Source organism: Argiope bruennichi, chromosome 9 (assembly GCF_947563725.1).
Source record: "Argiope bruennichi chromosome 9, qqArgBrue1.1, whole genome shotgun sequence".
Lineage (NCBI taxonomy): Eukaryota > Metazoa > Arthropoda > Arachnida > Araneae > Araneidae > Argiope > Argiope bruennichi.
The window spans coordinates 101,485,948-101,504,525 of record NC_079159.1 but is presented as its reverse complement, the minus strand read 5'-3'; the positions used below and the strand labels follow the sequence as shown (position 1 = coordinate 101,504,525).

General features: G+C 25.6%; 1 protein-coding gene across 2 annotated transcripts in view; it reads right to left on the bottom strand.

The window, feature by feature from the left end:
- Positions 1 to 18,578, bottom strand: part of LOC129984093 (synaptonemal complex protein 1-like) — a 42,850-nt gene that overhangs the window by 16,645 nt on the left and 7,627 nt on the right. The window contains exons 1-11 of one of the 2 annotated variants that reach the window (XM_056093873.1): positions 17,318 to 17,441; positions 16,781 to 16,850; positions 12,907 to 12,980; positions 12,641 to 12,749; positions 11,549 to 11,634; positions 9,316 to 9,500; positions 7,385 to 7,452; positions 7,246 to 7,307; positions 6,203 to 6,306; positions 4,244 to 4,328; positions 2,185 to 2,307 (exon numbers count right to left, since the gene is read on the bottom strand). In XM_056093873.1, coding sequence (XP_055949848.1) covers positions 2,185 to 2,307; positions 4,244 to 4,328; positions 6,203 to 6,306; positions 7,246 to 7,307; positions 7,385 to 7,452; positions 9,316 to 9,500; positions 11,549 to 11,634; positions 12,641 to 12,749; positions 12,907 to 12,980; positions 16,781 to 16,826 — 942 coding nt within the window. In that variant the 5' untranslated portion in view covers positions 16,827 to 16,850; positions 17,318 to 17,441. Of the gene's footprint in view, positions 1 to 2,184; positions 2,308 to 4,243; positions 4,329 to 6,202; positions 6,307 to 7,245; positions 7,308 to 7,384; positions 7,453 to 9,315; positions 9,501 to 11,548; positions 11,635 to 12,640; positions 12,750 to 12,906; positions 12,981 to 16,780; positions 16,851 to 17,317; positions 17,442 to 18,578 lie in introns of those variants that run through there. The other variant, XM_056093872.1, reaches the window with a different exon arrangement.

Genomic DNA, 18,578 nt, shown 5'->3' with positions numbered 1-18,578 from the left:
CCTGTTAATGTCCTGTTTTTAAAAATTCGTCAGTAAGTCAAAAAAACAATTTTGAAAAAAAAAAGTGTAAAACTAACAAATATTTCCCTAATAACCTAATTTTTAATAATTTTGTAATCTTTTTATTTTAAAACAACTTAATTCAGCAAAGTTCAAAATAATTATTCAATACATCATTTCAAAACATTTTGCATTTTTGAAATAATTGTTGTTGTATCTCTACTTTATTTAATAAATGAAAGTTCAGTTTAATCAAGTCAATTTTCCCTTAACCTTTCAGTACTTTATTAGAATCTAAAATACTTCTTAAAGTATCCATACTAATAGATAGTGGAAATGAATTGAAACTAGGAAGAGAAAGGTTCATGGGAAGTAAAAAATTTTGGTGAGATGTCATTGATAGAAAATCCAACAAATTTTCCATAAAATTTTATAGAAATTTCTGACACCAAACTTGAAATATATTTTTGTATAAAAAAATGAATATTATTTTACCATTTGCACAGCATATAGACTATCGATTTTCAAATATATTTGTCCAAGTAATTAAATGGATTTTTAAAGGTCATAAAAGGAAGTAAGCACCAATATTTTCAATCCTGTTTTAGATAATTGAACAGTCCAACAGCTTTTCATCAATCAAAATTAGTTTGAACAAATTATCCATCAATTTCAAAATAATGAAAGTTGATGCTTCACAAGGTAAAGCGATATTAAAACTGTTAGAGGTCATTTTTTTCATTATGAAATCACTTCATTCAATGCAAATCTCTTTGGATATACTTTATTTTTTTCTAATAAATTACTTTCCCAAGATTCCTCATTACTTTAATAAAAGCCTTGATCATAAATTTATTTATAATAATAAATTCAATAAAAATTAAAATCATCTAAATTTAAAATAAGTTAAGTCTCAAAATTCCGAATATAAATCTTCAAAAATATTAACTGTTATGATAATATATTTCTTCCAAGTAAGAATTATGCCGAAACCTTGTTGACAAGTCCACCATCTTGGATAGTGACAGAAAAATAAAATAAACTCAAAGTTTCCCTAAATAATTATTCAATTTTCGTTTATCAGTTGAAGTCTAAATTGCCACATTCAGCTATTATCTATTATCGACTGAAAAAAATAAGCTTCAAGTGGAAAATCCTGACATTCCGGAAATTTTAAAATGTAAAAATTCTGAAATTATGGATAAATATGAAACACAATCACCCTTGAAAATCACTGCCTCATTATACATTGTCTATGGGAAAAAATCCATGATAGAGTTTGCCCTTAAACCACTGGACCGATTTCAAAAATTTTCTATTCATCTGAAAGCCTGTGACTTCTAGATATGTCAACAATGGGAATTTACATTCTTTGCTCCTTTTTCGAGAGATATTACAAAGTCAAACATTGAAACAGCCCTCAATTCTCAACAGCTGGACCAGTTTCAGCAGTTAATTTATCAATTTAAATTATAATTTTCAAATTACAATGCTATATCATTACAATGCACACATAAAAGTACTTTTTTTTGTGACAAAATGTGGTTCTTAATAGTTCATTGACATGACTAAAATAATCTTATTAATAATAGTTACCTTCAGTGACCATATAATTGCTGTTGACATTGTCATGCCAACCAATCTTGATAAAATAGATCAGCTCAAAACAAAAAAGGGATTATTTTATATTATGGATGCATAGCAATAATAAAGCTTCCAGATCAGTAAACTCAAAAATTAATAAAAAATACTTTCTCTAATTTTTAATACAAAAGGGAATATATAGAAAATGCTCTCATATCTAAATAGCAACATTTAATTTTTAACACATTATTGTTAAAAAATAATAATGATATAATGTTACAGTAGAATCTTGTTTAATGAGTGCAATTCATTCCTGAATCACTTATTAAAAAAAAATCTGTTGGAATTTAAAATGAGGATGGGACAATCAATTCCATCACAAAAGGAAATATTCAAAAATTTATAATAATGCAATTTATCATTTATTATTTTTCATTTACAAGAATGTTATTTAAAGACATTTTCTTTGGCAAAAAATTAGACTCAGGATTATTCTTAAATTAATTTGTGGCTTGCATAGTTAATGCCTTATTAGGTCAATTTATATTTTCAAAGAAATTTTAGAAAATGGTATATCACAAAGCAAAAGAATGCTGTTACCTTTTCATCTCGAACGAATATTTCATCAGTTTTTGCACTTGAATCCTTTTCTAATATAGCTATTTTATGTAGAAGTTCAGCATTACTTTTTTCAACTGATTTTAATTTTTCATCTGCTTCAACCTATTTAATGGTAAATTCACTTATAAACAGGAGAAGAATTTCAATAAAAGAATCATATCTAATAATTTAAAAAAATAGATAGAGATTGCATACATTAAATAAATTCAGCAAATCAACTAGTATGAATGTTAAATAAAAAACAATAGTAAAATACAATGCAATTAACTAAGAGAAAAAAAAAGTAATATACATTCATTAAAGTCAAAAATGATTTATTAGCATAATTAATAACTAACCACTTATGATCAAGAGTAAATTCAATATCATTAGAATGTTTCCATTTTATTTCTGTATGATATATATAAGATGTCTCAACATCAGGGTTACAAACTTCTCGGAGGTGTAGAGTACACCAAGACAACTCTGAATTACATAATAATGCAGGGTCAAAAATGACATAATCTTGAAGCAGTGTATGCAGAATTTAAAAAAGGCATTTTGAAAGTGAATATACAGTTTATAATTCAATGTACAATAATCAAAGTAACATGGAGAACTACATAAAGTCAAAAAAGGTATAAATATCCTCCTGTCCATGAACTACAATGTAGATCACGCATCTTCAGCACATGAAGGCAAGGACATTCTGCAAATTTTCGGACATATCTCAGATTTCCCCAGAAGCTTTGCATTGAGTGCAACTAAGTTCTTGGTGCTGTCAAATGGGATGTTATTTCAAGTGAACTGTTATGCCCTCAGAAGCAGTCAAGGTACAAGAGGTCTGGCAATCATCGAGGCCAGGGTACCATATCAATAAACCCAATCCACTGTTGGCCAAATGTGGTGTCTAAGGGGTTAGAAACATTATGACTGAAATGGACAGGGAACGATTATGTTTGATACCACATTAAAGGTTAAACTGAAGCAGAAACATGTTCCCCATGCAGCTGTTAGAGTAATATTTGCTCCAAGAAGAGCAAGTAACTCTTAATTATCATAATTATTATTGATTGTATTACCCATAATTATTACTGATAAGATATTGTTTCATGAGGTCATCCCCCACAATGCTGGCTTAAACATTTACAATATAATGTTTCTATATTACACAGGGTGCTATGATTAAAAATTCCCTCTCTTGTAAATGGGACCTCATCAGTAAACAATACAAAGGTTGGCAAACAAGAATACTAGTGTTCGGAAACCAAACTAACACATAGAATCTTTCAGAAATTAAAATAGGTTTGCATCTACCAGATGCGGGGTACTTAAGTCAAAATAAGTTCAAAGGTTTTTCAGACACATAATGTTTATTGACAAATAGACAACACAAACACAGATACATTCATAAAAATCACACGGCTACGCCGAGAACACAATCCGTACTGAATATATCATGCAGCTCGCAGGCTGACATCACATCGTCGCCTGGTGGCGGTTACATTTTGCTCCGCTTTACAACAACCAGTGTGCAATACCAAGAATACCAAAAACAGACACCAATGTGCAAAAGCTATCCAAAATCCATCCATAATTATTTCATCAAGTATCTGAATGTACAGTAGGTGTTATGGATACATATCATTTTTCACACAGAGAAGAGCCATATACTATGTTGATAAACATTTATAAACCATCATTTCTTTGCGATTCCTAGTTATCTAGGTATATCCTATCCTTCCTAGAAATTTGTAATCTTTGTACTGAAGCTAAATTCTTGTATTTTTATTTATTCATGGCTGAATGAATTATGCACTTTATTGGTCTTTATAATAAATCTATGAAGAAACATTTTGAAAAAATGTTTCTAACAATTTAAGAGGAGAAAGTTGGCCAAAAATTTTCATTTTCATGTTTTTAACTGTGCAAACATTATATATCAAGCAGACATATCCTTGTAGCACTTGTATCAATAAAAAAACTATATAAATATACAGAAAATTGGAGAGTTTTACATAGCATTATTCAATATTAAAAATGCATGAAAATTTCTTACTATTTTGGTTTTATATTCTTGAATCATTTTCTTCAAATTTTCTTCTTTTTCATTACATAACACAAAGTCTCTTTCTTTTTCTGATCTGAAATATGCAATAACATCTCAAGTGAATATGATAATGATGAAGGTCTCAAAAAATATGAGGCCACAGTAAGATGCAAAATTATTTAAAAATGTACTCAATAAAAATAGTTTTAAAATATTGCTCTGAATTTTGCTTATAAAACTTATATTATGAAAAATTAAGCCTTTTTTAAATGAACATAACACTTTATTTTAATTTTAATAAAAACACAAACTGAAAAGTATTTTAAAATACTTTTTTTATATTCTGTTTCATAAAACGTTTATAAATAGAATATAATGATGAAATGCCATGAGTTATAAATTATTTTATTCATAAATGTTTGAATTAAATATTCTTCCACTGAAGTTACTATACAGATAAATAAAATAATAAATTTCTATATAATATGATAAAATCAGTTAAATCAAATAAAATCAGTCAAAAGAGAATTTTTTTAAAAACTTATTATTTTGCAATAAAGTAAAACGAAATTATTACATTTAAGTCAAAATTACTATTAACCATTATTATTTTTAAAATGTTATCTAAAATAATTGCAAAATTTCTATTGAAACAGAAAAGAAAAAATGCAACACCTTAGTCAACAGCAGTTCTAAGCTCAATTTTTGAATAAATTAATAAAAGAGCAAAATTAACAAAAGAATCTAATAAAAATTTGCTTTTACTATGTAAATAAAAGTATAGGAATACACTGAATTAAAATCATGGTGGGATTAAAATATATAATTAATGTCTATAGTTAAAACTATTTTTGAAATATTTTTGATTTGATAAATATATCAAAATGCACAGCAACTTATCTGAAAATAAGAGCACGCTATTTTAAGTAAATTCTTCATGTTTCAATCAAAGTTCAATCATTTATTAGTTTCAGATTTTCTGCAAACTGTAAATGTCTATTATGATAATTTGATATACGTGCAAATATGAATTACCTAAAAATTCCAATTAAGAAAAATAATTTTTTTTTCTTTGTTTCATTCAATTCCTAATCCCAGAAATAAATTTTAGTGACAGAATCAAAAACATTTAATGTTTTAATGAATTCAAAATTTTAAACTTGGAACCTTATTAAAAAAATTAAAAATTCTTTTTTTTACAAATTTTATGATTTTTTTTTATTTCATAGTTTTAGTTTTCTTCCAAGGAAAAGATAGACAGGGAAATGACTGTTCAGTGTTATGAAACATTATGAAAAATTAATAGAACAAATAAAAAAAATCAAGATTTTTGAATTTTGAAAAGGAAAGAAAAATCACAAAGTAAATGACAGGAGGAAGTTTCTGGCTTCCATCCTGAATATAAAAATCTTTTTTCTCTAATATGGATACAAAAATTAATAGCAGCTGTCTGACATTTGGCTTCCATCCTGAATATAAAAATCTTTTTTCTCTAATATGGATGCAAAAATTAATAGCAGCTGTCTGACATTTGCTTCTATTTCAAAAGATCATTTTTTAATTAAATCAGTATCATGCACAGTGATTATTCTGAATTAAATACAGAAAGTCCTTTGCTCTTAAAAATGTATGCTATGATATGATATGAAAGATTTATGAAAATTCACTGGCACAATAACACATAGTATTCAGATGACTTCAATGTACATTTATGATCATAAAAAAAATTTTAGTTAAAGTATCAGAGACATCTTTTATATATTATTTTTTCACTTATACACATTTCTAAATATTATTTGATTAATCAGGTATGCATTTTTTAAGAAACCAATTATCAAGAATTTTTAATATTATACATAGAATTTTTTTAATGAAATTTTGACATAGAGATTAAATTTTAAAAATATTTTAAGTTTCAGACTGATATAAAAAACATTTATGCACAGGAAAAATTTCGTGTTTATTTACTTGTACTGCAGAAGCTCCTCATTCAAATTTTCTAAAGTAATATTAAAACATTTTTCTTTCTCAGAAAACTGAGATATTTGCTCTTCCAAAGCTCTATATTCATTCTAAAAGATTAGAAAAAAAAGTAGAGATGAGATAAGTTTAGCATAATAAACAATACAATTGACCTCGTAATATAAGATAAAATACTACTCCTATTTTTACAGAAATCAATATAATAAATTCAAAATTTTCTTATTTAATCAGCTTTTTTATAAAATTATCAATCAATTTTTTTAATTAATTGATTTTCAATTGTCTATTTTTGCAACAAACTTATTCTTGCTTTTAAACATCACTGAACTAAATTTCAATACATTACAAATAAAATATTTGCTTTAAAAGTAATGTTTTAAAAAAACCCTACAATATCTAATTTTTTTTTTTGGGGGGGGGGGTAATTAACAACTTAAAATTAACAAGGTACTTTATCATTATTAATAAAAAATTAGAAAAAAATTTTCAGTTTTAATTCAGAGAACTTTACATATATTTCTATTAATTCTTTGATTAATGATATACGTGAATTTTTATAAAAGTTTTCCAATTGTCAAAAAAATTTGTTGCTATCTTTACTACAAATCATACACTAAACAAAAAAGCATACACAACAAGAAACTCTAAATACTGATAATAATTTTAAAAAAGCAACATCAACATGTAATACAGATAAAATGTCTGTTTAGTTAGTTATAACATATAAAATAGAGATAATTGTTCTTTGCAACACATTCAAATAGAGAATTATAAGTATTATTCATTGATACAATTAAGTTTAAAAGCAAAGGCTGAAAACATTTTTGTTGACCGAAAAGAAAAATAAATTAGACTATACGTTAAAATAATATTTGTTTAAATATTAAAATAATCAAATATGAAGCAAATCCTTCTTAATTAAAACTTGGCATATAAAGAAGAAGATAAATGAGGAAGTAAGTAATTAACAGGTAAGAGAAATAAAGGAATAGCATTTAAACTTGATATAAAATCAAACAAATACATACTTTCAGCTGTTCATAAGAAGTTAATTCATCTTTTGCTTCAGAAATCATTGATTCCAAATTGTCTATAAAAAAATCATATGGTTAATATAATAATCAGATATGAGTATCAAAAAAATCTTTTTAATAAAATTTTCTTTACTTTTTTCTTTCTCGAGAATTGAAATGGAAGATATTAAAAATTCTTTGCTTTGCTTTTCTTTGTCCATTCTAAAAAAATGAAAATATTTTAAGCTTAAATCACTGCTTAGTTACATATTTGTTTTCAAATAAAGAAGAGTGAATTTCTTCATCATATCAGAATTTTATTATACAGATTAGTAGGCAATTTCCGTAATTTAAAAATAAAAATACTGAAATATATATATCTATTTAAAAATAACTTTCATTTTTAGGGAATTTATGTATTAATTTTCTGAATGAAAGAAAATTATATTTTCACAGAAATGCTAAAAGAGGATCAGATGTTGTCTCAGACTAGCTTTTTTTTTATATAAGTGTTATTATTAAGTGTTATTAAATCTAAAAACTACAGGAGATAAAGTCATCAGTAAAAAAACTTCTTCATAACCCGAACAATCAATCAAAAGAGTAATAACAACTATTAAAACAAACAACTATTAACAATTTTTCTAGTCTGTCAGTTTTTTTTTTTTTTTGTTGTTGTTGCTGTTGTTGTTAAGATGTGGCTTTTACATTCTTTTGTTTGTTGAAAGTCATTATTTATATCAAAAAAATATTAAAAAAGAAAGTTATATATAATTATATAATTATTATCACTGCACATTCTTGAAAAAAAATTCTAAGACTCTTCATCATAGTAATTCTTTCCAAACAGAAATGAAAAAAGCGCAATTTATAGCAATAAATTATAACTATAAAATCAAAAATATTTATAAAGTAATCATTCTCATTTTTAATATATGTTCTTTATTCAGTGATGGTAATTTGTAAACGAAAGCTACTGAAAAACTAAAAGATTTTTTTTTTAATTATATCTTTACATTTTCATATTTTCTCCTTTTTCAAGTGATAGAACACTTTTTTAGAATAAATCACTATATATGATGTACAACAATAAGAAAAACTCATTGAATTTTCTAATCCAATGAAAGATCACAATTTATTCTTGGTGAAAATACTGGCAATATTTTAATGAGAGAGTATCATTAAGAATATTTCACATACAGTAATGAAACATTGCTTTATTTATATTTCCAAATGAAATAAAAGATCATTGTAAAATTTATTTTTATTTTACACTGCACATTTTTTCAATGGCTCCCTGCGTAAATATTTACTACAAAGATACTAAGCATCATAAAAATTGCAAAATGCAATAATATGATACAGTGCAAATAAAAGAACTGCGGATAAAGAGGTAAAAAATCCAAAAACTGACATATTGTTTCAATTAACCTTCCTCAAAACATTTCTAGCAATTGATAGATTTACAAAAATCAAGTAGTTTATAACACTTCAATTATCAAAATTAAAACCTATAATATTGTGTAAACTATTTATACATTATTCTGAGCAATTAAAGTTCCAAATACACAATCACATAGAATTTTTTTTTTCCAGTAAATGTTGCTCACAAGGCTGAATTAAGCTTTCATATAACTTCATTTTATATATCAATTGCTTTTGCATGTGGCTGAGTATTAAGTTTTCATACATCCATTTTAAATGTCAACTATTCTTACCTAGTGGTAGGGCATTCAGTAGATCACAGCTGTGAATGTGTATCTAAATAAAAAGTAGGTTGTATTCCACTTTCAAATTTGTATCTAATACATTAAAAATATAATTTTGCAATTATTTTAGACTGCTATGAAAGATAGCAATAAATTTATCAATTTTGAGTTATTAAAAATTTAATAATTCAAAATCTACTGCACATATAAATGTTTTCAAAATTTAAGGGCTTGTTAAAAACCACAAAATAATTGCTACCAAGGTAATAAAAACATTTGCATGAAACAAAAACATTTGCAGGAAACATAGATAAGATTCAAATAATTATCTTTAAAAAAAAAAAAAAAGACACCTCATTTTATTCTTTAGACTTACTTGGCTTCAATGTTACAAATTTTATCTTCCAATGATAAAACAGTTTCATTCAAAGCTGATATCTTTTTTTCTGATTCCTTTTCTTGTAGTTTTGCAATTTCTAAACATTGATTCAATTCCATCACAAAATTATCATTTTTTGTCTTTTCAGATAAAAGCTTTTGTTCCAATTCTAGTTTTTCATTCTAAATAATATACAAATTATTAATTTTTTTTATATATGAGTAGTATTGTAGGTGTATGGTGTGAAATAGGTGCAAAAATTAAGCACCTTTTAACCATCTTAATGAAAAAAATTAATCACTTTTATACAATGCATGAATACATAAATTAAAGAATTTTCTAAGTATAGGATTTTTTCGTCCTACAATAAATTGTAATTTTTATAGAAATTTTTTTTTAATTTTTATTTCTAAAAAAAATTATTGTTTTTTAAAATTTAATCTTTGATTTAAAAAAACGACTTTTCAGATCAGTTAGGCAATTCTTTATATATTGAGAAAGAAATTTCCCTGAGTAACCAAAAAAAATCATGTAAAAATTACAAAAAGAGAAAAAAAACTTTTGAAAAATTATATAATCTGAATAATAAAGGTTTCTTAAAGCTTTTATTTTTATTTATTTTAAATATTAAATATCAGACCTAGCAGAAGTTTTTGAAAATAAAAACTAATATTTGAGGATTGATTCAACAAATCATAATTTTCAAAAGAATGGAGACATTTAAAAAAGTACGCTGCAAAAGAAATCTTCATTATTAAAAACTTACATCTTCAAATTAAAATTTCATTTCAATGGATTTTGCCCAGTCGACTAAAATAATTACAATCACAGTAAATAATCCTGCAGTAAAATCCCTTTCATAGTCGTTCAAGAGATTGCTCAAAACAACATTTAAACAAGAATGATGATTGAATTGAAGATGAAGAAGATGATGCTTCATGGTAATGAGAATAAAAACGGCTAAATTTCATAAATATCTTTCATGTGTGCTTTTAAAACAACTTCCTTCATCTCTGATGTATCTATTTATTTTGCTCACCAAACTGTATTCTTATTTTTTGTCAATCAGAGCTAATCCATACAGTCTTTATGAAAACATAAAAAGTAGAATATAAAGTTACCAGGCATGACTAAAATAAATTCTTCGCTATTTAGAACACTAAATGAAAAAGAAGTTCAAACATTTTTCGAATTGCAGCCAGTTTGGTATATTTCATATTTGGCTCTTTCGGAATAACCATTCCAATATTTTAATATATGGCGGTGCACATTATTTTAAAAAAAGTTCATTAAGCATCATCTTATGGGTTGAAACTCCTTCACCAAATATTTCCCTTTTGTTGGTTTTCTTTTTTGATATATCCGGTAAACAAAGATTTATGACTGTTTTTTATTTATTGTATTCATCATCTGGGGAAACAAAAAAAACAAAAACAAAAAAACTAATATTTTCTTTGCATTTGTTGAAAAAAAGTAAGAACTTTTATGGCATTTTCCCCCAAAATTATGGACTTTTAATATGCTGAAAAATGGTTTTTAAATTTAAGCACTTTTTAAGAAGTTTTCATTGCAACTTCTATAAAGTCTTAAAAAGATAATATTTTGCATAGTTAAAAAATTCTTGATTTTATCATAAAATTTGATCTACATAGAAACTTCAGTTGTATTGCATTTAAATGACTAAATGCTTCAATTTGATTTTACTAGATATTTATGAAATTTCTATGTGATTAAAATAAATCAACTTAAAAATTTGACTATTTAAATTTTGATAATATTTTTAATTTCCAACTTTTTTAAAAAATGACTTTATTCAAATTAGAATTTTAAAACTATTTTTAAATCAGTAATAATAAAATATGAATAAAAAGATAAAAATTTATTTCTGAATTAAATCATTTTCATATTTTTGAGAATTGATTAGAATGACTACTAAAACTATTAACTATTAGATGATCAATTCATAGAAAAATATTAAAATAAAGATGTCTTATATAAAAATATATTTGATTTCATGATAGAATTGACACTCTGAAATGAATGAAAAACTAAAGAAATAAAAGATTTAAAATGAAAGATATAAATAATTTTTTTACAAAATGTCTAGAAGAACTAAGTTAGCTCAAATTATATATGATTTGTCAATAAATTTTTAAAAGTTTATAATTTTAAGCCATTTTACATCAATAACCATTATAACCATACAGAAGAAGAAAAATAAAAATCTCACCAGAGTTATTTGTGAAGTCTCTTCTATTTTCTTTAGATTAGATGAATACATTGCAATTAAATCTTCAAGTTTATTAACTTGAGCATCTAGAATATGTTTTTAATATCACATTCTTACAAATTTAATAATTCACAAAATACAAATACAACAGCTGTCATTTAATGTGATTTCTTCAGAATTTAAAAATTTTAATAGCATCAACTGAATGAAAACAATAATCAATTTGTTTAATATCAGGGATATTTTTATCACAAGAAGAAAAAAGCATTTAGCCCAGATGTATGAACATTTAAAAAATATATATAGTTCATTTTTTGCTTGTTGACAATTATTCCTGAACATTTCATTGATAGATTGTTCACACTTAAAAAGTTTTTTAAAAGTTGTTGATCGGTACTGCATACCAAATTTCAATATATCATTTGACTCATTTTGGCATTTGTTAAAAGATTTTCTTCGACACATTCATGTTCATCAGAATTAGCAACATTTACTGCTTAGTTTTAATATAAGACTTTATGCTTTTACAAAATTTTATGAAGAAGGAACTGTGAAACTTTCAAATGCATCGCAGTGCTGTGTTAAATAATTTTAAGTAACTATTCACATCTGTTCACAATTTTAATTTTTTCTTGAGGATTCAAATGAATTCCATTCTTATCCATTTTGCCTTTATAATTCAATTGAAGGCAATAATAGCTTGTGGCTAGTCAAAAAATTTCAAGGCAGTCTCAGTAATGTAGCTTTTTTCTAAAAACAATCCAGGCTGTTTTAGTCCAGACAAAAATATATGGAAAATGAATCTCAGATGTTTCCTTAAAATAGAACAAGAAATTCCACAAATGTCAGTTGTAAATGCTGGTTGAAAATGAAGGATTGATTAGTTCTCTATTTCAAAACTGAGAGCATTAAATGATATAATGATCACCCTAAATGAATATTTCTGTGTACATTTGAAAGAATTCAGAATTAAAGGATTTTTATAATGTAAAATAAAATTTAAGAATAACTAAGATCACATTAAGTGGCACCAATGGCATAAAGACCATAAAAGAAAAAACAACACTAATTAACAAACAAACAAAATGTTACTTTTTTCTTCAATCACAAGTTTAGATTTTTTCCTTTCTTCATCAATTTCTATAGAAATCCTTTGCATTTCTAGCTGTAGATTTTCAATCATTCTACAAAGGGACTCTTTCTATAATAAAAACATCTTTGTGAATATAAAGTAAGAAAAATAAAAAAAGGATAGAATACTTTAATGATATAATCATTTATAAAATTATATATATTGCAGAAAAGGATAATGGTGAAATGATATAGTTTGAATATAAAAAGGTAGGAAAATGTCAAACCTCATTTTCAAATATTGCCATCTGTTGTTCTAAAGTTTCCTTTAAATTCAATGCTTTATTTGTTTCAGAGGCCACTAAGAAAGATCATTTTATGGAAATTAAAGTTAAGCAATACAATTATCCATTTTATTTAATTTTTATCATAATATATGATTCAAATTAGAATTATAGTCTTAGATTATGAATTATTATAAGACAAACTAATCAACTTGAAATAAATTTTAAAATTTAATCTAAAAGTAAGTAATTAGGCCTTACATGGTCAATACACCCACTTTCCTATTAGTATTAATTCAGCTATGTGAACAAAATTTAAAGTTATTAAGAATAGTTATTTTTGAATTTAATTAGTTACTTTGAATTAAAACAATTCAGTAGGATAGTTTTACAATGAATGAATTAAACTAAAAAACTATTATTTTGAGAAGGATGTGGAAAGATAAACCATAAAAATCAAGTTTTGGAAACATATAAATTTTTAATTGCTTCTAATGCATTAATACATTTCAAAACAGAATATCAACATTATGATTAAGATCAGGAACAGCAGTGAAATTCCAAATGAAATTGTTTTCAAAATCAATCAATAAAAACAGTTTAAATCTTCTCTTTCAAATAAACCACCTTAAACTTTGTTATTTGCTAAACAAACTCAATTTATAATGAAAAAAAAAAAAACTAAAATATGGTTATCTTTAACAAATTTTTAGCAAGTTATTATAATTTTCATTCCCATTTTGAAAATGATATAAAATTATTTAAATTTCTAGTAAAATAAGGATAATATAAACAATATATCACTAAAGAGGAAAAAATTATACTTTTTCTCATTTCAGCAAAAATTGGGGAAACATAGTTTAAAGGTATGGCATTTAAAATAATCACACTACTAAAAACTGTTAAACAACTATCTCTTAATTTAAAAATTTTATATTAATCTTTGAATAAATTCATTCTAGTTTTCTGTATTTTTCTTACTATAATTAAAAGATAAATTTAGCTTTCATTTAACTTAGATAAAGAAAGAATCTTGAAAATAAATGAAAATTAAAAACATTGAAATCATATTTGATAATAGTAAAATTAGTATAAAAACAATGCATTGATATTGTATAATACTTTTATCATCATTTTCAAATAAGTCACTAAAGCTAAAAATTTCAATTTTAAAATATATTCTCTTCTCCATAGCTTGGTAAAAGTTACTAATTCCTTTGAATTTCCCAAATTATCTATTTTTTCCTGAGTCTTATAGACACTTATATTCCCTAGTAAAAAAAAAATCACTAAGATGATTGATCACTGTTGATTTGTATGAATCACTAAGTGATTTAAATTACTAGATGTTGCTGGAAACGATGGGATGATTATTTTCAGTAAATACTGGTATAGTGCTATAGTGAATACTGGTAGGCAAATGACCAGAAGGATTGGTGAATAGGTAGAAAAGACTGCAAGTGAAATTTCAAATTGTTCAGGATTTTTCACATATGTTGGTCAATATTATGCATAACTGTTTGAACATTTTTAAGACAACTTGTTCTGTTAAGAGAGTCGAAAATTGCTCTTACATATTCTATACTTGAATTTTAGTAATTTCTTCCAATTTTAAAGCCTTTCTCACATATTTACTCAAAAGTAATATTGAAGCAATTTTATATTAAATTTTTAAAAAAATAATGATATTAAAACAATATTTTTTAATTATATCGAAATTAACAGGATGAAAGTAAAATGTTTCCAAGATAAAAGTAAATTCCTGGATCGTAATTTTTTAGACATAGTTATTGGAAAATACTCAAAAATCAGTCTATATTTTAACAGGTAAAAGAAGCTAAGTTTATAAAAAAAACTTTTGCCCGACTACTGCAGATGAATAGAACTTCCAGTAAATTATTTGTTATAAGCCAGCTACTTGATCATCAGTAAACTTACTGTAGCAATCAGAAACTTATAAAATAATTTCTACTATTTTCAAAATGACTCAAAACTTAAAATTGACAAACCTCAAAACTACAGTTACGACTCAATGACTTTTACCTAACCAGATTAAAGAAATGTTTGCTCCTAAAAAGTTTAGTCATATGTTTTGTTGATTTATAGCTATTAATTTTCCTTTGTAAAAGGCTAATATAAATAGATTTAAACACTTTAGGATATTTTAAGATCTGGAGCTATCAAATTTGATGTAATATACCCGAGTGCTAAAAAAGTGCATTCACATAACAAATTTTAAAATATTTTTATTAATCAGATGAAATTTTGGTATTTTTTGTGCTGAATTTCCACCCAATCCCTGTGAGATTTATCTTATGAAAATTCTTTTTAAAAAATGGAAGCATAAAATAAGGGAATTATTCTTAATAGTATCAATTTGGATGTCACATAATATAAATTTTTCTTATAAATTCATCTCTTCACATTCCCCTATGTTATGATAAAGAAATAATGAAATTTATTATAGAAAAATCTTTAACTGATTAATTTGAACACGAATGCATATGGCATAGTAGTGACACAAATTTTGTTACATCCAGACAATGCTCAGTCTTGCACCTCAGCAGTTACAATGACAAAAATTCATGAATTACAGTTCAAAACTGCTTGAACACCTACCCTACTCACCAGATGTGGTTCCAAGTGACTTTTATTTTGGTTTTCTTGTTCCCTAATCTAAAAAAAGAAGCACTCAGAGGACAAAGATTTTCGTTGAATGAGGAGGAGTTATGAGCTTCATTAATAAGTATTTTGCAGAGACTCTACATATTATTTGGGCTACAAGGATAGCAGCATCACTGAAAGAAATGTATAGCCTTACAAGGAGACTGTTGAAAAATAAAAATAATTTTGAAAAAAAAAATCTTTTTAAATCTTTAAAATCTTTTTTAAATCATTAGGTAGGAAAGTTTCATTATTTTTCCTTTCAAAATAAAGTATTAGTTTTGAAACAATGAATGAATTTTTATCCATCCTACACATTTCGTTTTGTTTGATAGCAGTTCCTTATCTTTTTTTGAAAAATCATTTAACTACAATCATTGAAATTCTAATTCTCAACATGAAAAAAGAGAGCCAAGTACAATCTCACTGGATTATTATTATTTTGACTTTCAATGATATTTTGATAGTACATAATCTGGGTTTCAAGATGGAAGCAACAATTAAATTTTAAACTCTTCTCGAATAAACAACATTGTATGAATGTACCTCTGTGGCATCAGAAATATGTCATTATTTTCTGATGCAATAGAGGCTTATAATTCTTAAATGATTTGCTAATTCAGGACATTTTTCTTTTATTACTTTGCTTAATTCCTTTTGTGTTGATTCATCACATTGATGCAAGATCTTTTGGCATGTAATTCGTCTTTCCTTGCCTTTATCAACCATTTGATCATCATCAATTTGAGTAGGCTAAATGAAACATTACTGGCCTTTTAGTTTTTAAAAAAATGAATGAATTCTGATAAATGGGTTTTATTAATAATCAGCATTATAAACTCTATTTGTGAACAACATCCCCCCCCCTCCTTGTGAAAATAAAAAATAAAATATGATGAAAATTTTTTTCTCATTTTACGCTAAAATCAGCATTACAGAAGTGCCTTTTCATCAAAAGTAAAGTTCAAATATTAGATAACTAACAAATTGCACAAAAAGAAATTAATTGAAAAAAGTTAATAAATATTCTGTTTGTAATAAGTGTAATTATGCTTACATAAACTCATACATACAATATACTTTAGAAAGGTAACAAATTTTAAAGTAATATGATATTAAAAATAAAAGAATTCCAATGCATTTGGAATTCAAAAAAATAATTTTTAAATTTTAACTATACATTCTAATGACTTTGACATAAAAATATACTTACAAGCATCATTCAAATAACCAACTTTCTCAGAATGTTCTCGACACATTCTTTCAAACTTATTTTGCAGATTCTACAAAATGAATAAATTATAAAGGCACATATTTATATTATGATTTTTTTAACATTATGCAGTTAAAATATACATAATTTTTAAATTTAAAATCAAATACTGAATAAAAATTTATTTTAACCTATGTACATACATTTTAAATTAATAAATAAAATAATAAAATTTATATGAATGAAACTGTATTGTTATTTTTTAAGCAAATAATTTTTGTAACATTCTATATACATTGATGTCTATAAATTAAGGATAATTTTGAATCGCATAGATATTGAGCACTAAAATAAAAATTTGTTCTTGAGGACAGTCACTCAAATTCTCAGGAATGGCACATCCTTATTTTCAAGTTGGAATAAACCAGCAGATGGCATTAAAACAAACAAATCCCTTGTTGAGCTGAATAAATGTAATCATATTGGCAATATCACATAATCCGCAACTTGTGAACAAATTGAAAAAGATCATAATACCTAACTATGACTCAGAAAACACATCCAAACAATATTTCAAGTAGCAGAACTACTGGATTGAAATGTGAATGTATCCAAAGAACTCAAAATTAGACAGAATGTCATATCTATGCTTTGGATGTGGTGCCACAAAGATAAGTAAATGCTTCAGTAAAGTCATTCCAAAGTTAAAATGGCATCAGACAAGCCATATTTATCAATTCCCAAAAGCAACAGGTGGAGCTCAGAATTAAACTTCTCACGACAGCTATCAGCAGCCGCTGATACCACAGCTTTGAGGTAGGACATTTAAGATAGTATGGTCGACATGTCTGCAGACCTGTGAAATGTGTTCTACTCATTGAAACTCATTGCAAGTGCCAACTAACATAGTGCAGAGATTATTAAATTTGTCAGCTTTAGATCAAAGCTATATACTTTTTATATACAAATGTAGATTTTCAATACATTTCGATTCAAACATATTTTGATATGAAGAGCACAAAGGACCTACTACAAACAAGAAAAAATGATAGAACACCACCATTATGGCAGTGCTGAGCTTGTTTGGTAGGCACTATCTGAGTTACTCAAACAGATCTCCATATCTAAAGAGAAACCAAGGCAAGATCTATCTATTGTGGTATCATTTTGCAATAAGACATACATCTGTCCAGGAGTGCAACAGATGTAATTTTTTTCCCCTTATGAAAAAAAATGCCTAATATTGTGAACAAATGCCTCAAGGAAAAGGATATCACAAGTTTCAAATAGCTAAATTTCTCTCCCAATTCTATATATTTGTTCTGTTCCAGTCTTATGAATCATAGCCCATAATCCGCAACCTACATTTATTGGGGAACTCTAACTCTCTATCTTGATGGATAAATGGACCTGCCCCAAGATCAACTAGATAATTTGATGCTCAGCATGTCCATAAAATGTGCTGATTGTATTGTAGCACAGGGCAAACATACAGCCTATTAAATGTCAGACAAACTAAATGTTGTTACTTTTTTACATGATATGTGTTTTCTCTAATGTCCATGCTTGCTCCAGAAAGCATGGCCATATTTTAATTAGGCACTAAGGTGCATGCACCTCTTTTTTTGTTCTGTATTTTTTTTTAAAAAATTAATATGTTTTCATCATTTTTGTTGTATTTTTGTATTTTATCTGTACAAACTGCCCTGATCCTTAATATATGGACAAGAGTAAGTAAAAATAAGTAAGAGTAAGTAAGTAAAATAAAAAATTATTTTTTATTAATTTTTTTAAAATG